General features: G+C 36.6%; 10 protein-coding genes across 10 annotated transcripts; 3 read left to right on the top strand and 7 right to left on the bottom strand.

Annotated features, from left to right (window-relative positions):
- Nucleotides 1-410: 410 nt before the first annotated feature.
- Nucleotides 411-2,253, bottom strand: L201_003959 (uncharacterized protein; the record flags this gene model as incomplete). The annotated part of the gene is made up of 7 exons (XM_066219707.1): nt 411-561; nt 629-860; nt 947-1,055; nt 1,154-1,436; nt 1,510-1,569; nt 1,772-2,047; nt 2,216-2,253. The coding sequence occupies 7 exons, from the start codon at nt 2,251-2,253 to the stop codon at nt 411-413; spliced, it is 1,149 nt and encodes a 382-aa protein (XP_066075804.1).
- Nucleotides 2,254-3,135: 882 nt separating this feature from the next.
- L201_003960 (uncharacterized protein) lies at nt 3,136-7,194 on the bottom strand (the record flags this gene model as incomplete). The annotated part of the gene is made up of 10 exons (XM_066219708.1): nt 3,136-3,318; nt 3,462-3,514; nt 3,608-3,933; nt 4,006-4,087; nt 4,150-4,281; nt 4,372-5,250; nt 5,359-5,901; nt 5,961-6,051; nt 6,120-6,336; nt 6,458-7,194. 10 exons carry the CDS (start codon nt 7,192-7,194, stop codon nt 3,136-3,138), a joined length of 3,243 nt encoding a protein of 1,080 aa, XP_066075805.1.
- Nucleotides 7,195-8,477: 1,283 nt separating this feature from the next.
- On the bottom strand, nt 8,478-9,587 carry L201_003961 (uncharacterized protein; the record flags this gene model as incomplete). The annotated part of the gene is made up of 5 exons (XM_066219709.1): nt 8,478-8,579; nt 8,689-8,997; nt 9,071-9,148; nt 9,220-9,292; nt 9,373-9,587. The coding sequence occupies 5 exons, from the start codon at nt 9,585-9,587 to the stop codon at nt 8,478-8,480; spliced, it is 777 nt and encodes a 258-aa protein (XP_066075806.1).
- A 744-nt stretch (nt 9,588-10,331) lies between these two features.
- L201_003962 (uncharacterized protein) lies at nt 10,332-14,045 on the top strand (the record flags this gene model as incomplete). Its single annotated transcript, XM_066219710.1, has 23 exons — nt 10,332-10,451; nt 10,526-10,552; nt 10,618-10,685; nt 10,759-10,812; nt 10,874-10,891; nt 10,964-11,198; nt 11,278-11,661; nt 11,765-11,877; nt 11,939-12,025; nt 12,092-12,166; nt 12,245-12,313; nt 12,364-12,388; nt 12,441-12,533; nt 12,606-12,665; nt 12,734-12,813; nt 12,887-12,937; nt 12,996-13,115; nt 13,177-13,238; nt 13,314-13,327; nt 13,407-13,468; nt 13,571-13,738; nt 13,806-13,893; nt 13,959-14,045. 23 exons carry the CDS (start codon nt 10,332-10,334, stop codon nt 14,043-14,045), a joined length of 2,160 nt encoding a protein of 719 aa, XP_066075807.1.
- A 206-nt stretch (nt 14,046-14,251) lies between these two features.
- Nucleotides 14,252-15,193, bottom strand: L201_003963 (uncharacterized protein; the record flags this gene model as incomplete). Its single annotated transcript, XM_066219711.1, has 1 exon — nt 14,252-15,193. One exon carries the CDS (start codon nt 15,191-15,193, stop codon nt 14,252-14,254), a length of 942 nt encoding a protein of 313 aa, XP_066075808.1.
- A 751-nt stretch (nt 15,194-15,944) lies between these two features.
- L201_003964 (uncharacterized protein) lies at nt 15,945-16,520 on the bottom strand (the record flags this gene model as incomplete). The annotated part of the gene is made up of 1 exon (XM_066219712.1): nt 15,945-16,520. One exon carries the CDS (start codon nt 16,518-16,520, stop codon nt 15,945-15,947), a length of 576 nt encoding a protein of 191 aa, XP_066075809.1.
- Nucleotides 16,521-16,574: 54 nt separating this feature from the next.
- L201_003965 (uncharacterized protein) lies at nt 16,575-16,919 on the bottom strand (the record flags this gene model as incomplete). The annotated part of the gene is made up of 1 exon (XM_066219713.1): nt 16,575-16,919. The coding sequence occupies one exon, from the start codon at nt 16,917-16,919 to the stop codon at nt 16,575-16,577; it is 345 nt and encodes a 114-aa protein (XP_066075810.1).
- Nucleotides 16,920-18,165: 1,246 nt separating this feature from the next.
- On the top strand, nt 18,166-19,774 carry L201_003966 (uncharacterized protein; the record flags this gene model as incomplete). Its single annotated transcript, XM_066219714.1, has 2 exons — nt 18,166-18,862; nt 18,966-19,774. The coding sequence occupies 2 exons, from the start codon at nt 18,166-18,168 to the stop codon at nt 19,772-19,774; spliced, it is 1,506 nt and encodes a 501-aa protein (XP_066075811.1).
- A 278-nt stretch (nt 19,775-20,052) lies between these two features.
- On the bottom strand, nt 20,053-20,741 carry L201_003967 (ribosomal protein S18; the record flags this gene model as incomplete). Its single annotated transcript, XM_066219715.1, has 2 exons — nt 20,053-20,403; nt 20,502-20,741. 2 exons carry the CDS (start codon nt 20,739-20,741, stop codon nt 20,053-20,055), a joined length of 591 nt encoding a protein of 196 aa, XP_066075812.1.
- A 435-nt stretch (nt 20,742-21,176) lies between these two features.
- Nucleotides 21,177-24,139, top strand: L201_003968 (uncharacterized protein; the record flags this gene model as incomplete). The annotated part of the gene is made up of 11 exons (XM_066219716.1): nt 21,177-21,348; nt 21,403-21,449; nt 21,507-21,556; nt 21,611-21,725; nt 21,798-22,153; nt 22,228-22,579; nt 22,632-22,720; nt 22,779-22,959; nt 23,016-23,420; nt 23,492-23,845; nt 23,900-24,139. 11 exons carry the CDS (start codon nt 21,177-21,179, stop codon nt 24,137-24,139), a joined length of 2,361 nt encoding a protein of 786 aa, XP_066075813.1.
- Nucleotides 24,140-24,916: the final 777 nt, after the last annotated feature.

Genomic DNA, 24,916 nt, shown 5'->3' on the forward strand with positions numbered 1-24,916 from the left:
CTTTGTATGGTTCGAGTAGATTTTTGCACTTATGATCGAACCGATCGAAACGGTTCACCTGACAACGCCAAGACTTCCAATTTCAGTCTTGCTGTTTCGGAGATATAGAGGGTATTTTCGAAACAAGGAGAAAATTTGGTGAAACGCGCTAAAAGTGGATCTCAAGGTCGATGCTGGAAAAGAGGCAGTATTTGTTTTCATCATGCTTACAACTCAATATTTGGCAATTAGCTCGTGTTGCTGTCTCTCGAATCAATCAAATAAGACATGCATTACCAGATTGATAGTTGTGCAAAACTACAAGTTCTCCAATCTTGATTCTTCTTGACATAACACGATGATATCTTTTTTTATGTACAACTGTATCTCCTATCTTCTGGCTTTTACTGGAATTTGGCTGGGCTGTAAATTTAGTTTTTACCTAAAACATCTTTTACACCGTTGATGACTTTTTCAAGATCACCTCTTTGTCTATTTGTTGCTGTTACACCCATATGACCGATTCTGAAGTATTCAGTAACGATAGCTTTATGTAAACCAGCAGCGACAACAATATTTTTCCTATCGTTTGAAATAGTCAAAATTAGCTTTCCGGTTATGAACTAAACTTTCGAATGTAAAAACTTACTCGGCAAGTTTGGGTAAAACATCTGGAGCAGTTACACCTTGGGGGAATCTTACTGCTGTCATACCATTAGCAGCTATGTCTCTTGATTTAGGTACGAAACCAAGTCCAATTTCGGTAAGTTGGTCTTTAACGTATTTAGAAGCTGCTTTATGTGCTTCAAAGGTTTCTTGAATTGGTTTTTCGAGCATAGCTTTAAGACCGGTGTTAAGTGCGTAGATGAGTTGGACAGGGGCTGAGGAGTACAAAAAGGGGTATTAGCAAACCTTGTATACCATTAAAACACAGCATTAAGTGGTAGTAGATTAAACTCCAACTTACGAGTAGCAAAGTATGATGGTTTACCGGCTTCGTAATTTCTCATGATTGGGATCCATTTTTTCCATGAAATGTAGTAACCTTGTGGAGGTGTTTTTCTGTTTTCGGAGACCTAATTGATAAGATTATCAGACCGTTAGCTTTAGTATTGATGATAATGAAATGATAGACAGTACAGTCCGAGAGTGTGAAATAACAAGCATTGCTCACCTCAACAGCTCTCTTTGAAGCTAAAACAACAGATAAACCAGGAGGTACACCTAAACCTTTTTGTGTAGCAGAAATGACAACATCTAATCCCCAATCGTCGAATTGAATTTCTTCTGATGCAACTGAACATACTGCATCTAAAACAATTAAAGTTTCAGGTGAATGTTTTTTAACTAATTCAGCAAAGTGTTTTGCAGGTGATAAAACACCTGTTGATGTATCTACATGTGTAATTGTGATTACTTTTGGTTTTGATTCTAATGCTTTGATGACTGCTGAGTCTCTAAATCATTCCAATTCAGGATTTGATAAGTGATTAGCAATATAGAATATAAAGGCTTAGTTATATTACTCACTCTGGGATGTTTCCTACTTCAGCTTTGACTTGGGTTACTTCAGCACCGTAGATCTCAAGACTATTGATAGGAGACGAAACGAATCAGTCGAAATCATCACATAGGAAGGATTCTGATATGGTAAATATCAGATAGGAAGGCTTGAGCAATTCATATTGCCCACTCTTGCGTTGCCCACTTTCCTCGATAACCATATTGTCGAAGTAGACTGTTCTGAATCAAGAGATTGATAAAGGATGTGAGACGGGAGACTAAAACTCACCATTCAGCGAAAGAATCACCGAAATAACCAGTATTTAAAACAACAGCTTTATCACCTCTTTCAATTAAATTTACACCAACAGCGTCCCAACCTAAAGTACCTGAACCAGCAATTAAAATGGGTTGTGAACCACTTTCTTCTTTTGATAATAAAACTTTTCTTAATAATTTTAAAGATTCACCAAATACAGGTATGAATGCTGGTGATGTATGAGCTGTACCTGGCGTAGCATTAGATAATAAAACTTGATCTGAAAATTCGATTGGACCTGGGATGCTATTGACGATTAATCGAAAAAGAACTCGTTAACGACTGCCAGTATATCATCAAATTATAGAAACAAATTATCGGTAGACTTCTTTGGCCCTGTGGTCACACTTTTGGTGAAAACAAGACCGTCCACTTCTTCTATATAATGTATATCCAGCTTAAACAGTTACTCACACCAATAATTTGTGATCGGCTTGTTTGAAATCAGACATTTTGATTGAAGTTGTTGTGGTGAAAGATCTGTTGATAATAGCAATTGATTGTGATTTAAACAAAGATTTGTTGATCAATAATCTGGTAGATGTTCTTAAACTCATCTATATCAATAGTAGTAGATATATTATGATTACAGTGGATGTAAACGGAAGAGAAGGAAGAAGGGACTATCAATATAATGATTCAAGGTTGATAAGTGTAGTGTACTGTAGTATGTAAAGGGAATGATGATGGAGGATGAGTGTATTTCCAATATCAATTAATTGAATGATACATGATACGGATAACGCCGGTATTCTTTTTCCGAAGATATTTCACTCCACTTTCTGCGCTTAAGAGCGTTTAGATAGAAGCGAAAACGTGGCAAATCTTATCACGGATGCTGGTTTACCCCACATATTTATATATGGGTCAATACCCCTCCCTCATTTGCCGGTCCGATTTTGACGAGAAACGAGAAATTGGAAATCAGTTGTTGAGTCTATCTACTGGGTATCTATGTACCTATCTTTAGATTATAATAAACATAATATCTCGCTAAAATCAGGTCAAGTAACATGGAAATGTAATTATGCATTGATATATATCTATATATTGTAGCAATTATAATGATTCTTGAATGTATAATACTATATAGTTGTATGTACAAAGTGGATTGATCTAGACAAAGGATGTATGTTGTAGCATAGAAGAGTAAGATGACGAGCAAAACGTGAATAATAAATGGAAATAAAAATCAAAATTTAGAGTCCGTGTATGATTTCATGACCTCAATCATATGATGATTATACAGTATGTGTGAGTGTTTCTTCCCCTTTCCCCTCACACTTGTTTGTCTGTCTAGACGAGCTTTAAGTCACACAAAGGCTGGACCCAACCTATATGGTCTTTGCAAAAGCTATAAAACCACTTAAACCTCTAAAAGTACCTTTTGCAGTTGCGCCATAATGTTCTAATGTATGACCTTGATCATCTCTCCAAATACCATCAGAATCAACTAAACCATATTTTAATGTATTTTGATTAGATAATAAAGTTTCCATCATTTCACTGACTACTTGCTATAGAAGTCAGGGGATTGGATGGTTAACATATGTGTCTTCAAAAACTTGCTAAGAAAGAAAGAAAGAAAGAAAGAAAGAAAGAAAGAAAGAAAGAAAGAAAGAAAGAAAGAAAAAAAAAAAAAAAAAGAAAATAAACTAACCTTTGAATCAATCATTACGTTAATTTCTTGGGAATGGAACCAAGATTGACTATCTATTTTATTCGTTAACCAGAACCAAAAGGAAAATTAGCTTCTTTAACTTGTTTCGTTTCCCAAACAATCTATTACGAAGACACGAAACATACCTTGATTACCATTACCAAAAATAGCAACTTGATCATCATAAGCAGCGAATTTAATATGACAATTTCTTTGTTTCTTAATTGCATTTAGAGGTCGTACTTGATCTTTACCTGTATACCAATAAACTTTTAAATATCCCTCTTTTTTATCTTTCTTTAGGATTTTATATAATCTATCAACAACTTCTTCATTTGTTCCACCTTGAAATGGTATAGATTCTCCTTTATCATTAAATCCCAAGTCCAATAGTAAAACAACATCGACTCCTCGCCTACATGCTTGTTTGACTGCTCTTACAATTGGTCGAGCATTTAATGTTGGTGTTTGACTGAATACATCATCATCACAATCGAATCAGCTATGTTCAGAATAAAGGAATTCGACTTCGAAGCTAACTCACACAAATACTTTCTTCTGAGCATATCTAAATCCAGCTAACCATGCTGCGTTTTGAGGATTTCTGATATCGTGATGACCGGGAACTGGAATGACATCAAATCAATCATGAGTCATGTACAACTCGTCAGGATGAAGGATCACTCACATCCATGTGGTTTTCTACATGTCATAGCTATAGGGAAAGGTTTATGAGGTTTATGTACGACGTGAGGTTTAAATTCATCTAATTCATCCGAATCTTCAACTGTTGCCCAAGCGTCGGATAAAGCTCCGGCATCTATTGACGCAGGAAGTTAGCTAAGTCAACTGTATTTCTTCATTTTCATACGTGATAGGGGGGAAACTCTGAAGTAGTCTCTAAACTTACTGAACTTTTTAGACAATGCAAACATTCTTTTACTTCCCGTACCTTCAGGTTGTAATTCACTATCATTCGATTGTAATCTTTGTCTTTTTTCCATTTGTGGTTGTATAGGATTTATTGATTGATTATCAATTTGAGATTGAGATTGAGTTAAATTCATTTCAACGTGTTTCTTAGTTTTTTCATATAAATCTCCAGTTTCTTCAGAATTCGTAGCAGTTAAAGGTAAAGGTAAAATTTCACCTTTTTCATTTCTAATTGGTGAAGGAATTTCTTTACCTAAAGATAATGTATCAATAGAATTAGATGGTACTTTATATTGATTATGTTGTTCGATACCTAATAAAGAATTCTGTCGAGCTTCAGGCTGTGGCTGTGGTTGTGATTGTGGTATACTTGTAAATGATGTTGTAGGTGAAGAAGTAAAATGAAAATCAATAGGTGATTGTGTAATTTCATTATTTTTATCTGAAATTTGATCAGATAAAAAATGACCTGATCCATCAAAATCAGTTTTTAAAGGTGCGAATCCAACATGTTTCTTTTCCTTTTCCTTTTCCTTGATTGAATTAGGTCTACTCCTACTACTATTACTTTTATCTGATAAATTCATCTTATTGTTATTTGTACGTATTGGAGTTGAAGGTGGTATACCATTATTGATGATATTGGTATGGATTTGTTCTGATGTTGTTGTTGTAGCGGAAGAAGGATTAAAAGGGAAATGATTAGAATTCCAATGTTCATCTGAAAGTGGTTCATTGGGTAAAGGATAAGTTTTTGATTTTAATGGTATTTCAGTATTCGTTATTGTAGGTGATGAAGTCGCTTCTGATCCATACGCAGTTGAAGTTATTGTTGTTTTATCTTCATCATTTTTATCTGTCCCACATCAGTCAGATAAATTAGCTTATATATGCTTAATAACCATATACCATATATCAAGAGATAAAAGTCTGGATTTTTGAAAAATCTTGGTTCAAAACTTACGATGAGATCTTAATAAACCAATATCTTGTGAAGCTCTTCTACTTGGACCTCTTGAAGGACCTCTTGAAGGATTACGTGATGAAGTACCAGCACCACCACCTAAACCCCATTTATCTCTAAATTCTCTTAATTCTTTCATTGCAATATGAGCTCTAGCTTCTAATTCTTCACCAGGTTTCCATTCATTAAAACTTTGTTTTTGTTCATCTATTAATTTTTTAACTGCTTCTCTTAATCTATCTGATGTTGTATTGGTGTTGATAGCAACAGAATTTTTTTCTTCATCTAAAATATCTTTAGTTTGTCTTCTTAATAAGATTCTTGCTGCTTTTGCTGCTTTTAATATTTCGACATCATCAAAATATGGATTATGATCTTGAAACAAATATTGTGATCTACCATTTATTATGGGTGGTTGATAAGGTGTGTTCATACATGGTAAAGGTGGATCTAATTTATTCCACCATGAATGTAATGCTACTTCATAGAATGAATCCACAATTGGTCCTTCAAGATGTGTCATCATTTCGAGGTTAGGACGGTCTATTCCAACTGGATCAGCTATGCGGTTTCTATGATTAAGTCACAAGATGATAGCCTACCTTGAATATTATTACTATTTATCAATGCCACTTTCCTATCCACTATTAAGAATTTAGCATGAAAAGTACCTAATAAAACTCGATGAAAATTCTATCACTGTTTATTAGTACATCTCTTCGGTTTTCAGTGTTTAAAGCTATAGTGATATTTTCACTTACAACAACTTCCACATCTAAACCTGGAACCTCTTCTTCCGTAGGTAAATCTAATGGAGCCCATTCTTGAGGTTTTACAGGAGCATGTGCATTCCAAAGTTGTTCCCATGAACCTCTATCATACATTATTTTGACAATTATTTTTGGTTTACCTGCTTTTATTGTTCTAGCTGATAATTCACGTAAAGCTGAAGATATTGTGTTGACCGAGTTTGAAGGTCTAAAATGAATAATACATATTTAGTTTGGTCTATATCGATATCAACTCATCTCAGGAAATAATGTAATTAACTGCATTAAAGCAAGAAAAATGACTTTACAGATATATGAGTCAAACTCACTGCCAATAATTTGTAGCTAAAAAAACTTCTTTTTCCGATCTAACAATAACATCTCTATAATGTTGCATTATATCTGGAATAAGTGAAATAATAGTTAATGGCATTGTAGTTGTTGAACCTAATAAATCAGGTGGAACTAAACCTGATAAAGGATCTCTTTCTAAAGTAGGTAATAATGATATATACATTTTCCAAAATAAATCTCCTACTATAACATCATTCTCAGATGCATCTTCATGTTCATTTTCAAATTTCCATCCAGCTTTTTTTCTTAATTCTTTACCTTTTAATTGTAATTTATCAAATTCATCTTTTCTTAAACCATTTATAACTGAATGTTTGACTTTAAATCTTCTAATTAATCTAAATATTGGATTAGGTTGTGGAAATTGTGTATAAACTGCTTTTGAAACTGAATGATTCGGATGTTGATGTAAATAGTTTGATAATAATTTTGATTCTGTTTTCTGAGTTTTGGATGAAGATGATTTATTTGTTGTTGTTGATGATGGATGTTGAGATTTCTCTGTTATTCGTCCCGACTGTATATTTTGTTCTTGCCCTTGTGAATAAGGTTGAGCATATGCTTTAGGTGGTTGAGGTGTTAAAGGAGAAAATGTCGAAGTTGTTGAAGTTGATGATTGACCATTATTTTGGTATGTACTTGTATTTACATCAGCATGATCTTGTACATGCACTGGAGGTAGTCCCTCGACCTTTTCAATCGTATTCGACATGACTACTGTAATGTTCCTTCAACGATTGAATCCATAGAATTGAAACGATATCTCTTTACTGAGTTTCCAATGTTGAGTGAAAGTGAGATTACGTTTTCTTTACGTTTACGATGTATTTATGTTATACAATATACTGTACTTTAGTCGGATATGAATCTTTTTCTTTGTACAGGTCTATGGTATTATAATGTTTCGATGTTGCTTGTGATGATGTACAAGATGATATGGTAGGTTGATTGACTATGATACAAATGCGAATAGAATGAATGTATGCGGTGACGTTGAATATATTTCGGTGTACAGGTAGCTGAAAATAGCCAAGACCTTAGTAAGGGTGTGGTGGGTAAGCTGTGCGGACTAATCGCTCGGTGCCTCGCCGGTCTATCTTGATAATACTTGTACACTCTTATTCGCAGTAATGATTATATAAATTAAACAGCTATCGGTATCGCATCATGCATGTAGACCATACCACTGAACGCATGATAGTGATAATGCATGGGATGATTTACAGCCAAGCTGGTATACATGCATGTATGTAGTAGACCGAGACAACATAAAACCTCTTCATTGGTATGATGACGAGGTATACCACCGTACATTTACCGCGCGTTCCTCTCTCCTCTCCCCGCTTTTACTTGACAGCCGGTTATAGTAAAATTGAACCCTTTAAGCTTTTTGCAGCATCATTTGTTCGGTCTTGGCCGTTTTTGATCATGCATATGGTTATCTCCGCCGAATGTTCGCTGTAGATAGATGGTCTTCTTGTACTGTTCTTGAGAATACGAAAGGACTTGAGGTAGACTTCTTGGCATCATGATCTCGGTCGACTATTATGCTTTCTAGAATGTTGAGTCTGCCAAGTACAACATGAAACGATATAAATATGCATTGACCATCAACCCTTGACTGGAAATTGTGCAGCCCGGATATGCGGGACTCGGCCGTATGGACTATGATAATGGGTGTAGGTATTTGTCTGAGGGAAAGGAGACTGTTTATACGGAACGCAGTGACATGAAAGTACATTCTGTAATTCCTAATTCTGAGCGCGTACATTATATCGGGGTTTTCGTTGGTTTACCAAAATGGATAAAGTAAAAATAAGATGATGTTGGGTTTTTAGCGGAATTTCCAAACCGCTCGTATGATTGATGCACAAGTAACCCCACAAATAACAGGATGATCAGAAATACTGCAGCATAAAGTAGGACTGAAAGTAATTCAATCAGTCAGCTATGCGAAATGATAAATGGTATATTATTTATGGGATATATGATATTTTATAACTTACACGTTATCAGACGTATCAAGCGTTGTCTTTTACTGGTTTTACTATTTATTCTCTCTTTGACTCTCACAATCTCAGAAGAAAGGTACATATCCTGTATAGTATGAAATTGAGCTGTCAGTAATTGTCTAAAGAAAAAGGAATGTCTGACACAGTAATCGTATCAAATTAGTATAACAGGAAAAAACAAAGATGATACTTACCAATTCTTCAACCCACATGGATATTCTTGTTAAAGCAGCACTTTCACTTTCATCTTCATTATCATTAATTCCTGGTATTCCTATCAATTTTCCTGCTTTATCCAAATGTTTCGTTGATTTTGTTGATGTAGATGATGATGATGCATCTATTAAAGAAGATTTGAATTCCAATACAATATCTTTCCAAGGTGTTGTACGTTGTTTCATTATTTCTACGTCATGAGATCTATCAGATTTGATTCTATTTAAATTAGATTGAAAAGGTGGTATATATGTTGATAGCGTTTTTTGTATATTTGCTGTTATTGCCTGGTGAATAACAATGATCAGATTGATATATTTTTGATAGACTATGTAAGATTTCTGGCAACGACCCACTCACCTCCGCATCAATATCGATATTATTAACCTTCTCAAATACATCAGGCATATTCGTCATTACATGATGTTTGATCGTAGACTAAAGATATAGATTGCTGATGAGTATGAGCTATCATATAGATACTAGGATGGTGTATAAAGTTGACCCACCAAGCTAGATCTTATCGCTCTTTCATGTTCTTCACAAATAGCTGTCAACCTATCGATCTCCAGCTGAAGGGGACTATGATGCGTGCAGTCTTACAGTCAGTATGATCTACAATTGCTACATAGTATAAGTCAAAAGGCTGGCTCAAAGCTTACTGTGTACTTCTTGAAGCTATGGGTAAACTTTTCTTCCTCGTAGGAGGTATAAATTTAGGTTGAAAAGTCGAAGAAGTTGTATTATCATCTATAGATGAACGACTTCGACGATGATTGTTTGAAGATACAGGTGGAGCTGATTGAGGTGAAGGTGAAGTTGATCTATATGTAGGTTGTATAGGTACAGTCAACTGTCTTCTGGGATCATTAGGCATCGTCACAGTTGGACTAGAACCAGAATATCGCCTCTGATCTAGATTAGCTATAGTCGTATACATTTCTGATAATCTACCTTTATTTTCCTCTAAAATAATGGACAAAGAAGCAACGGACAACAAACCACAATCTCAGCCAGGAACAACCTGATCATCACTCTATATATCTACGCTATATAGCTACATACATTCACCGAGAACTCAACTAATCACGTGATATTTGACTGGTTATTGTTAAGTGCACTTTTGGTTCCGGAGTAGGGGTATATATATCAGTTTATCAGTTTAGGTGTTTAGGTGTTTAGGTGTTCAGGTTTAACCGAAGTAAGTTATGGAATCACCCGAACTGACGTCAGTGTTACCTTTCCTCTTTCGGTTCAACAAGGCTAGATGCTAGATGGGAATACGAGTACCTCGTCAATACATACTACTACTAGTTGTCCAATCGATACTTGGTACTCTTGTAGCTAATGCATGCGACTACGATCATACTCGAGTGATTGTGATCAGACCTAGAAAAGGTCTCTGGTTACGATATAAAACAGATTGACTGCCGTAAAGATATAAAATAATTCCATAAACTCCTGACAGTCTTGAACATAACATTACATTTATTTGCACAAACACCGTACATAAAGTCAAAACTCGGACATACCGTCATCATCGCACACATAACTGAATCACTGAATCTCACTCTTTTAAAAGTAGGAAAGACTTTTTTTTCGCTTCTCTTTTCTGTTCATCATGCCTCCCTCATCATCAAACTCAACTTCAGAGAAGCAAAGTGAATCACAACAATACGAAGCTATGGATCATCCAAAAGAAGATTGTGATAAAACTGGTGCACCCATTCGAGGTATTCAAGTGAGTGCATCACAAACGACAAATACGAAATATGCATTCCGGGAATTGGCATTGATAGATGAGATGTTTTGTAGGACCATGCTTTGATTGGTAACTTACGAGTAAGTGAGGGTATAGAATACCTGAGAGATATACATCAAAACTAATCTATGATCAATTCTCCTAGACCGCTGCTTTGGTCAGTCTTGATGGTTCAATTGAATCTATGTGTATACCATACTTTGATTCACCTAGGTTAGTCACCCCTCAATCACTCGAATAATCAAGGGAACAAAAAGTCTTGAGCTGATATTTGTCGTTTATACAGTGTTTTCGCAAGATTGGTAGATGCCAATAAAGGTGGTCATTTCTCCATTACTCCGTAAGTAACTCAAGGATCAAAGTGGTAAAAGTTTAGACTAATATCATTTCTGGCTAATCAGTACATGGGCGTTCAAACCGTAAGTTCCCTCTTATATAATTACATAGATGCGCAACGAAGAGTGAAACTAAAGACATGTACTCATATGTAGAAAACAATCATACGCACCAAATTCAAATGTTTTAGTAACTAAATTCCTTTCAGAAGAAGGTGTAGGTGTCATGACAGATTTACTTGTACCCAAAGGAGCAAATAGAACAGGTTCACAAAGTAGAGCTTTTTTACCTTGGCTAATTAGAAAAGTTGAAAGTATACGAGGTAAAGTACCTTTTAGAATGGAATGTGCTCCTGCTTTTAATTATTGTAGAGATAAACATACTACAGAGGTGGGTAAAAATCCTGGGATTCCACCTATCTTTGGTGGTGTTGACGACGTATGAGCTTACTTCCATGCTTGTAATACAGCTTGTAGATGACGATTCAGTAACGTCAGAAACAGATCATATATATAAAGGATTATTTAAATCACCTTCATTAACATTAGATTTAAGATATTTAACAAATTCAACTGATCAATGTGTATCAGATCCAAAAATTTCATTAAAGGTTGAGGAATTGAAAAATAGAGACTTGTTAGGTCCATCTATAACATCGGATTTCGAATTAGAAGAAGGTCAATGTGTTTATTTTGTTTTAAGAGAATGTGGTGATTTTAGTTATTCAAATGCTGAACATGAAAGAATAGCAAATCCAAATCCACAAAGAGCTCAATCAGTTGGTTTACCTTTAGAAACTATGTTACAAGCTGCATCTAAATTAAGACCAAAAGAAAATCCCATGTTGACTCATGTAAGTCATTCTTAATTCACCAAATTCAGGCTGTTATTCAAGACAGATTATAACACCAATATGATAATGCCTTATTACTAATGTAAACTTCGTTGTCTTTCAGGCTCTATTACAAGCTTTAATGAGAGATACTCAAGCATATTGGCAAGGATGGATTAATAGAAGTAAATATAAAGGTAGATGGAGAGAAGCTGTACATAGATCGGCTCTGGTTCTGTAAGTTCCCTTTCGACGTTGTATCGACTGATAATGTAGCTGAGCACAATAACGGAAACAGAAAAATGTTGGTCTTCGAAGAGACAGGAGCTATTGTGGCTGCTCCAACATTCTCATTACCTGAGTTCTTAGGTGGTCAAAGAAACTGGTAAGCTGACGATGACGACTGAAGGCCGAATGACTATAACGTATTTTAATTCATTCAACCATATAGGGATTACCGATTCACTTGGGTTCGAGATACCTCATTTACCTTATACGCTTTGATCAGATTAGGTTTCACGGAAGAGTAGGTCAAGTTGCCCTTATTGTCCAAGATTATCACCGCAGTTGAAGCTGATCATTGGGCATGGGTACGACTTCGCAGAGCAAACGCATATGTCGAATTTATTTTAGCTAGGTTGAGAGATCGAAATTCTGATGGATCTTTGCAAATGTGAGTCCGTTGACCAAGACGGTACTGGATTTACTAACGTGCTCGAGCAGTGTCTACACCATCCACGGTGGCAAAGTAAGCATCATTCGTCTTTGGCGTCAGCTGTATATACTGATCACCATTTTAGGACCTCGAGGAGCTTGAGTTGGATCATCTAGAAGGTCACAGAGGATCCAAGCCAGTCAGAATAGGTAATGGTGCGGCTGATCACTTGCAATTGGTACGTGCCCAAGTTCATGATTTTAGACTTTTAAGACTAACTTTCCGATCTTTGCGATTTGTGTCAATATAGGATATCTACGGTGAATTGTTAGATTGTATCTATCTTGCACAGAAATACAGTAAACCATTGGTAAGTCAATCGAACCCTCTGCCGTGTACACTTGAGAGTCCTGACTTATATCTTGTGTCTGATGATAGAGTTGGGAATCTTGGGTCTCAATTCGTCAAGTAGTGGATTACGTTTGTACGCAAGTTGATGAACCTGATCTGTCCATCTGGTAAGTACATCTACGTAAATTAATGATAATTCATCACAAGATACAGTTCGGCTGATATATCTCTATGCTCCAGGGAGGTAAGAGGAAAGAAGAAGAATTTCCTTTACTCCAAAGTCATGTTATGGTAAGATGATTCACTACAAATCCATAGCACACGCAGCTTGCTGATCACTTAACAATAGGGTTGCCATTGATCGAGGATTAAGATTAGCGGATAAACGATGTTTACCATGTCCAAACAGATATAAATGGATTGAAGCTAGAGACAAGATTTACGAGGAAGTTCAAACTAAAGGATGGAAGTGAGTGTAACGAAAAATGGGAAGCGATTATGATGTTTAAGCTAACTTCTCTTGTTATTAGCAATGAGAAAGGCTTCTTCAGTCAAAGTTACGAAGACAAAGAATCTTTGGATTCTGCTGTTTGTAAGTTGAACTCTCTACCATGTCTGGCTGATTTAAGGGTATGGGCTGGAACTGACTGATGATATCTGCAATTAGTGATTATGCCTCTTGTGAGTGCACCTTTGCAATCCTGACGATATACAGACCTTCCATACGTCAGGAACAACAGCTTATTTAACAATCATATAGGTGTTCTTCATGTCTGCTGCCGATCCCAGATTCACCAGTACCCTCGAACATATCTTGAAAACGTAAGTAGCGAAATCAGTTTTTTAAAAAACATTCCTTCCGTTCACAATCGGATTTCCCATTAAAGCGAAAGGATGAAATCGCTTACATGACCATGATTGCAGTCCCGAAAAAGGAGGTTTAACAGCAAACAACTCAGTTTATCGATATAATGCCGCATTATCAGATGATGGTGTGGGAGGTGAAGAAGGTGCTTTCTCATTATGCACTCTGTGGTGTGTAGAAGCTTTAACTAGAGCAGGTGTTTACAATAAACCTTATTTGGAGAAAGCGTGAGTAAATAGTTCATCGTCCGTATGTTTATAGCTAACTTAACTTTGGGCGCTTTCGTAATTATAGCGTTAACATGTTTATGGACTTCCTCGGATATGGTAATCATGTTGAACTGTATTCTGAGGAGATTAGTCCTGGTGGTGAAGGATTAGGTGTAAGTGTCATCAACGGATATCAATTGGAAAGGAACGGTAACTGATTGAATACTCGAATTTTCAGAACACTCCACAAGCATTCTCACATGTTACCCTCATCTCAGCTGCGTTCAATTTAGATAGGGCTTTAAGCGGTACAATGGCTGCTTAAGTGATTGTCTTTGGGCAACAGGTGGTTTTCGTGATGGTTTCGAGCATTAGACAGTCCAATGAAATCGAAGATTAGATAACATGAACTATAATAAGTATAATTTGTAACTTGGTAATAAGATGAAAAGCATTTACATGTTAACAAAATAACGACACTCGCCTGATTGACAACGTATCAAGAATATCCACTAATTGACTGCCAGACGATCACTCAAATATATCAGAATGATTAGGGACCATACGATAATTGCCTTCTTCGGTTCTCAAATCATCGGCATTACAACAACTCAAATGATATTTCCAGATTTTACCGATCGATTTGCCAACCCTGGAGAATCTGCGCGAGGGTTTTTCATCGATTTGGGATCGATAAGGGTGATTCAGATTTGAACTTCTATTATGTCGATTATCATAAAATATAGATGACGCTCTTGAGATTAGTTCAGTCAAATCTGATGAACTAATCGTACCTTCTGATCCATAATCCTCGTAATTTGACTCGTATTGGGAATCGAGGTCGCCAACTGGTGACGGTGATGATGATGAGATTAGATCAGTTTGATCGAAAGCTTGCCTCTTGAATTCTTGACCTGTGACTCTCTCCCATTCTATAGGACCTAATTGTAGTAACTCGACTTCCAAATCAGCATTGTCGTTAATCAAAGTTCTACTACTATCGCCTTTCATCAAGTTATCGAAGATGGTCTTTTCCACTTCAAAATATTCTTCTAGGGATTGAGATCCAGTTAGATGATCAAACCATGAATTTGTATACGTAAGACATCTTCTTAATTTTCTATCTAACTCATTCACCTTATTAATCTCATTATTATTCTTCTCTGAAAGTAGAGTAATATTACTGTGGTTATTTTGGGTAATTTGACCAGTTACAGTTTGTCTTTCTAATCGTCTTTCATCAGGAAAGTATTGAGCGGTACTGTAAATTCTATATCTAGGTTTATTTCCCCCATATGATGAAGCTGGATTTGAAGTTGCAGGTACGGTTATCAAAGAATGGATATTACCACTAATACCAAACTCTGAAAATCGATTAGATATAGGATTATTCGGGTCGGTATCGGTACAGGGATTAGGATTGGGATTCACAAAGAAGTGTTGATAAGTTTTTTGCGAAGTAGGTTGAATCATCGTTCTTCAATGTCGAAACGATAAGTTGCTGAAAGAAGAGGTATTTCGGGTTAGGGAACACAACTGAGAAAGGGGGGAAAAACCTCTTTAGTACATGAGATATAGTTACGCTTTATATTCAGTATCTAGTTACCTTGAACACTGTAGCTCATTTCATATTATTTGACCGGCAACTTTGGTGAAGGACTTGGCTTTGTAACCATTCACTACTGTGTTTTGTTCCATATTGAATCGGATTAGAAGGCATAACTTCCAGATATCCTTTATTGAACTTTCTTCGAGCTATAGTTCTTATCGGGTATTGAGTAGGATAAGGATATAGTATGTCTTCTTAAATTGAGAAGGGAAGGATGATACGGTTGAAAGGATCATTCATATTTCCTATAGTATATCGCTGTGTATCACCGGCAATCGTTCTTCCATACATACACCTATGTATACTGTAAAGTGCGCATGGCTGAACGTCATAAGTTTGAGTGATACACGAAGAGCGAAATATTTCAGCGGCAAAAGAATTCAAGATATGTTGGTTGTAAGCTTTACAACTACACAGCAATGCAAGGCTCTTAGGTACCACTGATTGTCCACTCCTATATCTGTGCATTCAAAGGTATAAAAACTGATGAAGGTGATATTACTGTATATGCATAGGGTAAAATAGGCGATAGCTGCTCATCATCGAGTATATATATCTACCATTGTGGCACAGATTATGCAGCAACTCAAAAATACATAGATTAAACAATATTCCCTAGAATAATTCATCTGGATCAGGAACTAACTCCACCTGTCTGAATCTTTTCTTCCTGTTAGAGTTTGACCCTTGTCCTTCAGGAGAAGTGGAAAAAAGGGATTTAAGATTCCTTGAAAATCTTGATAATTTACCTTTACCCCTTTTTGGAGCAGCTTCACTTGCTGAACCTTCTTCTTGTTGTTGTTGATTTAAACTTGAAGAGGAAGAAGAAGGAATTTGTGATAACCAAGACTGAATGTTTGAAATTCTGGTTTCTGAATCATTATCAGCTTGTTGTTGGAATAATTCGTCAAATTGATGACATATCTCATCAACCACATTCTCATGCTCTTCATCGTTATCTTCACTTTTAGTAGATATATCTTGATCGTTCTCAACATAATATTGTAAAAATTTACTAAGGTTGGATGAAAATTCTCGTTTGGCTACTTGTTCCCATTCGATGAGATTCACTTGTATTAATTCAAATTGTGTGGTAAGGGGTATATCACGATTCTTTATGTGATTATCGATAGAATGTAAAATATCATCAAAATGATTTCTCTCCATTTCTTCAAGTGTTTTTGTACTCATATTTATCGAAATTTGATTCAATAATTCCGACTTATTAGTTTTTAAGGAATTATTCTATTTCATATTTAAACAATTGGCTTTTCTCTTCTTTAAAGCTATTTCACCAAGTGGATCTTCATCTAAATTAGATTCATTTTGTTTGGCAGGTACTGGTTGTGCAGTGAATGATTTAGGTAAAGTAGTTATACTCATTCTTATCAATCTTTGAGATTCAGGATAATATTGAAAAGTACTATATATTCTACCTTTTTCCGATGCTGAGTTAGACGATTCATTAGAATGAGTGATCAATGTAGATGTTGGAAAAGTCAAGTTGATTTCAGTGGTGTCACCACCACCTGAACTGGTGCAATTTGAATTACGACAGAATTGCTGGAATGTTATATGTGATTCAGCCATTGTGCTAAGAGAGATATCTTGTTATAAGTATTCAAGTCGGTTCCCTGTGTAAGAAGTCAAATGAGCTAAATAGGTATGAGGTTAGAGGCACAGATAGCTCAACTTGGAAATAAAAGCAGAACACTCACCGTTGGTATACTGTTCATTCAAAGTGGAATGAATTTATTTCAAGAGGACGATGCAGTTGAGTCAATGCAAGTTTTAATGAAGTTACGATGGATATAGCGTCAGACCGGTTTGAGCGAGGAATCGGAAAGATATCACGAATAGACTAGAAGATGTCAACAGATTGTCTGTCAATATAAGCAGGCGAAAGAGAAAAGAAACTTGAAACGAGATACAGTTTGATCAACAAAATACATATGTGATCCACTTATATATAGGTATAATACAGGACAGGTGAGGTTTTTTGGTGTATAACTCACTTTACTGCTATTACCCGTTATCTAACTATACGAGAAGACTAAAACTACATTCAGAAAGGATTTCCCTACTTTACCGCTCGGTCTATCCTTTGTGGTAAATTTAGCGAAGCCTTTCAGACTTGTCTTCTCAGCTTCCATTTGCCAGTCGAAAGGTTACATCCTGAGAAGACGACTTTCAGGATGCATCCGGAGCATGATAAGATAGCACAACGTTGTATGCCAAGGAATGAGATGGTGTCATGACCCAAATAATGGCCCTCTTGAGTTGAATAAGCATCATTGAATATCGTTATTTGGCGGGTAGAGGAGTATTTTTTACCGCATAGCCTTCTTTTTCTGTACAATCCTCCCATATATCCATTATTCCCTTTCTGTATGGCCTTACGCTTCGTCCTAAAGCGGATAACAGTCATTGAGAATCAGTTTGCGCACCACTTATAAAATAGATTGATTGCCACCAAAATTCCTTCAACCATGTCTTTACGTAATGGAATCAACGCGTTTCCACCTCGTTTAAAGGTGTAAAGAGCAAAACACCAAAAGTTAAGAAACCTCATATCAACAGTCGAGCTCTATATTTTCTTATTTGCATAACATAGCATAATTGATATAACCACGAATTACCTCTTGTACACTTCTCGACAGCTATCAAGATAAGGCTATCGGTTTTATCGCTGGAAACAGTAGTGAACGATATTACCTGCACGACTGGCTTACTATTACTCCCTTCGTCACTTCATCACCTTACATCTTGATGTCCTAGAGAGTCCAGTTGTCACGACATCAATCAATTACCTGAGAAGTTGCCTTCCACCTCAACAATGCCTTCTTCATCAATACCGCGAATGATCTTTGCACCTATACTTCGTTTCATTAAATTATCAGTACCCGTATCTGGATCAATACCAAATTCAGCTCAACCAGCATCATTTATAACACCAATATGGTTAGCTTTAATATCATCATTACAAAGATTAGATTTATCTACAGATCCTAAAAAAACATTACATAAATTATCAAAACATAAATTTACTTTAACAAATATTTTACCATTAATATTTATGGGTATAATGACAATACATGGATTATATATAATACCATTATTTTTAATTAAATTAGGTATACCTTTAATTTATACTATAGCAATATTATTACCTATAACAAGTCAATTTGTTTGGCCAGCTACACCAGTTTTTTGTTGGTTATTAACTTTTTTTTCTGCAAGATACATTCAATCATCAAATAGACCTACCATCCACGTTGCTCTCTTACCAGCTTTAGAATCAGTTTTATACGGTGCAAATATTTCTGATTTACAAACTAGATATACAAATCCAATTTTGGATGTTATCGCTTGGCTACCTTATGGAGTACTTCATTTCGTCACTCCTTTCGTTGTAGCTGCTATCTTATGGGTTTTCGGTCCAAGAGGTGCAGTTCAATATTGGGGTTTAGCTTTTGGTTGGATGAATTTATTAGGTGTTTTCACTCAATTAGTCTTTCCTGCTGCTGCTCCATGTAAGTAAAAGTACCATCGTACTTTGATCGTCGACTGTACTCCTACCATGAACGCCGTCCGAGGTACAAGATGACGCGCTGATCTTGAAATCTGCTGACGTAGGGTACGAAATCATTCATGGTCTTACACCAGCAGATTATTCAATGCCAGGTTCACCTGGAGGGTTATTGAGAATCGACAGAGTATTTCATTCATCAGGATATACAAATACATTTGGAAATGCTCCATTAGTTTTTGGTGCTATACCATCATTACATTCAGGTTGCGCAGTAATGGAAGCTCTATTTTTGTCACATTTTTTCCCAAAATTCAAAATATTCTATTGGGGATATGTTGGAATTTTATGGTGGGCAACAATGTATTTATCACATCATTATTTGATTGATGTTACTGCTGGTGCATGTTTAAGTGTTTTAATTTTTTACTTGACTATGCCTTTAGGATTTAAAGATGTTGATCAAATTAATTGGAATTCTGCAGAGAACGTTAATGGTCAAGGATATGAAATGATTAGTCAAGGTGGTCCAAATAAAATTAAATCAAAAGATCAATTCAATTTAGATTTAGATGAAGAAATTAGAAAATTAGAAGAATCCGGTGATTTATCAGAAGGTGATGATGCCGAAGAACAAATCAAGAATGATGAAGAATCTAATATTCAAGGTAAATCAAACTCGACGTCAAATTTAACTTCAACTTCAGAATTTCCAGGAAAATTATCTGGATCAGATTACACCCCATCTGGGAGTGGGATAAAAGGAACAAATGATAATTCCGAAGTTAAGAAACCAACGATAAAGAAGAAAAGGTCTGTTAGTTGGGGCGAGACTAAAGTCTTAGGTGAAGCTGCTAATTCGAGTGGTGATATTGGTGATCAATTAGGTGGAGTAGGTAAGAAGGAGATAGTATAGATTAGACGTTTATAATCTAACGTAGCTTGATCTTGATAGTCAGTAAATAAAATATAATGAAGTGCGTATGCTGGATAATCATCCGCGAGATCTGAAATAGACTTCTCCAATGCCCGAAGTGCCCTTTGAAAACGCAATAGTAGTTGCAGTACGAGTACTGCCATCTTCATTCCACTGTGATTAAGCTTTCTTAATATAAAGAGCTACATCGATGTATGATTATTCAGCTATTGTATATGATGCATCTAACATTATGTGTATATCTGGTTTGGTTAGAATTATCTACCACCAAACCTATGACCTGAAGTACCTAAACCACCTTGAACAGGATGATTTGACCATCTTGAAATTAAACCCATTGATCTTGATCTTCTAACTAATTTACCTATTTTCTTCTGTGAATTCCATGTTAAACCAGTTTCAGCTCTTGATTTAATTTTACCCATTGGATTTACAAAACTTAGCGCGAATAAAGGATTCAAATCATGTTCTAAAGGATTTATTTTACTTATAAAAAAAGGATCTATTTTTGATGCTATTTTTTTATTTGGTCCTAATAATGGTAATTTTGCATATGGTTTAAATGTTGGATATAATGATTCTGATGTTAATGAATGTGGTGGTACGTACTTTCAATCAAGAGCAAAATTAGCATTATTATTGAATATTAGCTATATGATAATATTCTGAATTATCACGTCAAATGATAAACATTTCCAAAACTCACGGAATTTGCTCTAAATGGTCTTCTTTTTTCATCAGCTTCAGTTTTAACTTTACTTGTTAAAGAATCTAACATTCTTCTAGTTGCATCTGCTGTAGATGAATCTGATGAAGCTGGTATAGATGTTGATGAAGCTAATGCAGATGCTATTGATTCCCTAGCTGATATACCTGAATTCCCAGCTGGATTTCGATGTGGTAGGGAAGTGTGAAGTAATCGTACTGAAAGTGGTGGTCGAACCATTTTTTATCGATATAATTATATTGTGTGTAATAATTCAGTTGATCGATTCTGTTGATTGATTCTGTATAATAGACTCCTGTTCTGATTCCTCCAGGTATACTATCTTGAAGAGATGTAAGATAAATGGAAAGGTAACAAACGATAACTGCAATAGTTAATGAAAAAGTCCAGAGATGAAGCTCGAGAACGAAGAAATATGAATATTTTATTTACGTTACCCATTTATACAGTGTTTGTATTATTGTGGAGACCCCTCATTCACCTCTGACAATTTATATTTACTGTAATATTTATATATTTATCGAGAATTATTTCATTATTTCTGTGTTTTTGGTTGATACTTTCTGACTTGCTATCCTATCCATCAACTTCAGATACCTTTCAACTCATATGAGTCGGCTAATGGGGGTGGGATATCGGTAGAGAGTCGGAATAATGGCTAAAATATCTTCGGGTCAAGCTGGACCTTCGCGTACAAATGGAGGAAGACCACTTAAACCTATACACAAAACTGTAGATTTGTTGAGAAAGAATGAAGGTGCAAAGAGGAAAGGTAAAGGAAAGGAGAAGGAGATCTTGGGTGATGGCTTGACTGGTATGATTGATGGTGAGTCATCTTACTCGGTCGCATGATCAAAGTGACAGCTGATATCTTGATCAGACATAAAACGATTACCTGGTATGATTCAGGTTGAAAAATTTGCGGAAGTGAGTGATTAGCCGGCAGGTGTTCAAGCAGTCGTAGCTGATTGGCCTTACCAACAGACAAGAGCGCTGGAGATACACGCATTTCAAAACGCTATCAAAATTGCTGCGTAAGCTGTCTCTAGCCTCGCCTCTGGAAAACAAGCTGACCACATGCCTCATAGTGCTCAAGGCAGCACTCGAGCATTTCAGTCTCTTCCTCGACATCTGAGAAGGAGAGCAGCAAGTCATAATCCTAGGCGAGTACCTAAAAGATTAAGATCAAAAGCAGCTTCAGAGGTAAGCTAGCAGTGTAGCCAACATTAAGAGGCTTCCTAAAGTAGCTAACAACATAGATACTACTTGATATAGATTGATTCGGGTGATAATATAGCTAAAAAGCATCTTAAAATAGCAAGATTGCGTCGGAAAGGTACTTTGAGAGATCATTTATCTAGAACCGAACAATTCGCACTAAGACAAAAGAATAAAACTTGGTTACCCACACATTTATGGCATTCAAAAAGATATCATATGACAAATTTATGGGGATATAGAATACCTTTAACACCAACCTTAAAATCTTTCAGACCTGCTTATAGAGCTTCAAGGAGGAAAGTAGTAGGTTTCGATACTAGTTATTATGGTATTATAGAATTACAAGGTAAAAGACAAAATATAATGGATTTATTAAGTAGATTATCGGGTGGTAGATTCGCTGGATCAAAGTGAGCTTTTTCTTGAGATAGGTAGTTGATTTATCCACTTCACACCGAAGCTAACATTGCATGGTCGATCTCAGGTACGAAGATGGCTCTAGAGTAGCTACTATACTCTTGTACCATTTCGACTCTTTCCCTACAAATCTGATAGGTCAGGCAGAGGTGATTTGGCAAACACCTCTAAATGATCAAACCAAAATCCATCAGAAAGTTTGGCTTCGATTGCATCCTTCTATATTCAACGAGACTTGGAATGCAATAAAAATAGCAACATCACACCTTCAGCAGAATGGATCATCCAAAATCAATGATCTACAGATACGTGATTTACGAGGAGATATAAATTCAATAGATCTGATAGGACCGAAATCAGGCAAGGTGTTAAGAAGAGTGCTTAAACTGTGTAGACACGAAAAGGCAATCAAGAACAAGGTGAGCTCGTTGACAATGAACATTTCAGACCTGAAGCTCACAGCTTAATTAGTTTTTTGAAGATCTAAGAGATTTAGATAATCCTGAGCATCTATCAGAAGGCATATTAATAGGGTTGAAGGTTCATGATCCTAGATTGAGGTGTGTTCAGCCTACTTGACGAGTTACTTCTATATGACTCGCTGATCAAAAAGTATAGCTTTCCCCCATCTCGTCTGACGTCCAAAAAGTCCGAATCCATCGGTGAAGAAATTCTTAAATCTGATCAAGTGCAACCTTCTTCAGACCTAGCTGCAAGCTCACTCTGGGATAGTGATGTTCGAGAAAGTCTATCAAAAGCTGCTTACACAAAGTATCAGCTAGATGCAAGACGTCATAAGGTAAGCTGTTTTTTGAATAACTATTCTTCCAAGCTTATATGTTTTTCGTCCCACAGCTTGGATTACCCGGAACTAAATTACGACCACTTTCATCAGATGATCGATTACCTATACTCATTTATCAACGATCTATCGTTTCCTCAACTGATCCCTCTGAGGGATTTTACGGGTTCACTATACTGTTACCACCAGGTACATGGGCTCAATATCTTCTATCCTCCCTAGTGTATTCTGGCGTACTATTTGGTGGTATCAGAGAACGTGCTGTGCAACATAGAGAAGCAGGTGTACCTTGCTTCCCAGAACATTTCGGTCAAACTTGCAAAGCTGGTCAAGAATGGGAAAAGCGGAAAGCAGAGAAAGAAAAAGAAACTCACGATAGGAAACCACCAGGCAGAAGACCAGAATTCAGTATTATGGGCACAAGAGATCCATGGATACCGAATTGGGAGAGGCTTCTGGTGAGTCACAGCCGAGCGGTATGGTTCGGCTTTTTAGTGGAATTTTAGCTGAATCAACTTCTCGTTACCAGACTGGTTCATTATTGGAAGAAATTATACTGAATAGTCCGACACCCACCACCAAGCCATGGCTCTTACCTTCCCCTTTTACTTCTCACCTAACATCGAAGCTTGATGCATCCACTCTCCTCAAGATGATCAACGCTTTCCGGAAACAACGAAATATGGCACCTGTGGCATTCGAGAAAGGCTTACAGTCATTTGCTACTGCATTGGTCCACGTCGAAGTGAATGTCTTAGGGAGAGGTTCACCGGGAGATATGGCCATCATATATATGCTTCCAAGAGGAGAAAGATGTAAATGGATTGAGGCTTATGAAAGAAGAGATAAAGCAGGATCAGGAGAAATGAGTGATCTACACAAGGTAGGCGCTCGGATACTTCATTGACAAGCTCGCGGCTGATATGTGACGTTTTAGCTTGGCGAGCATTTACCAAAAGATGACAGTCTGTTAGGTTATACATCTACTGGTAATTTTTCTTTATCACGAGGGAAAGGTTTCGCTTTAGCTTCTGTAACTCTCAAAGGTTGGATCGATCTTCTGAAAAATGCACAAGAGGAGGTAAGAGCAGGATGGGAAGGAAGAAATGTAGTCAGAGTAAAGAACAGAGATGGTACCCTGAGTAGATTCGCTGAATTGAAACTAGTACTCAATTAGATACATTTTCACTCTATCTTCTGTGTGTATCTAGGCATTCTGGTGCTATGCATGTCTATGATGTTGTGTTACTCGATTCTAACCTTATGTAGGCAATATCAGCCTCGTTTATCCTCATGAATTTGAATAGGCGTATATTCGGCAGCTTATTGGGGAGTTGACTTATGATGCAACAGTCATCCTATGTCTGGCTGGTATCCAGAAAGGTGCGGTCAACGGCAAAAAAAGGGCTGACAGGGATACACCTAAGACCTTCATGCTGCACAACAACCTAAAGACACGGTATCGGGATGTCAATAGATTGAACGATACCAATGTACACCGCACTTTGGGATACATAGCCAAATTTGACTCGTACGATCCGATATAAGATATCGAGGGCTACATGGTTTCAACCTTTTGACAAACACGATATCTGGTTTTGTTCGGAGGCAATTTGACTTCTTTGTAAAGGTATGGTTGCAGTTTAGCAATCGGTAAGAGCAGGGTGCAGGAATGTGCAGAGATCTTGTAACCATCTGCCGAACAGCTTCTCGGCACAATCGAATGTGAACGTGTGCTTTCTATGAGGTTTCACTTCCGATCACTGATTGACTTGTGGAACTAAGATTAGTGAGTAGTGGTCCGCCTAAATGAAGATGTAAAGTGATCCGAAGCGCTTATACGGTGCTCCTGAGTTGGCAGATAAGACCGTCGGGAAGGGTACCTGATAAGGTAAGGCAATTTCGAAATCAGGATATTTATACAGGATAGACTAGAAAAAAAAAGCGGAGATTA

This window comes from Kwoniella dendrophila, chromosome 5 (assembly GCF_036810415.1).
Source record: "Kwoniella dendrophila CBS 6074 chromosome 5, complete sequence".
NCBI lineage: Eukaryota > Fungi > Basidiomycota > Tremellomycetes > Tremellales > Cryptococcaceae > Kwoniella > Kwoniella dendrophila.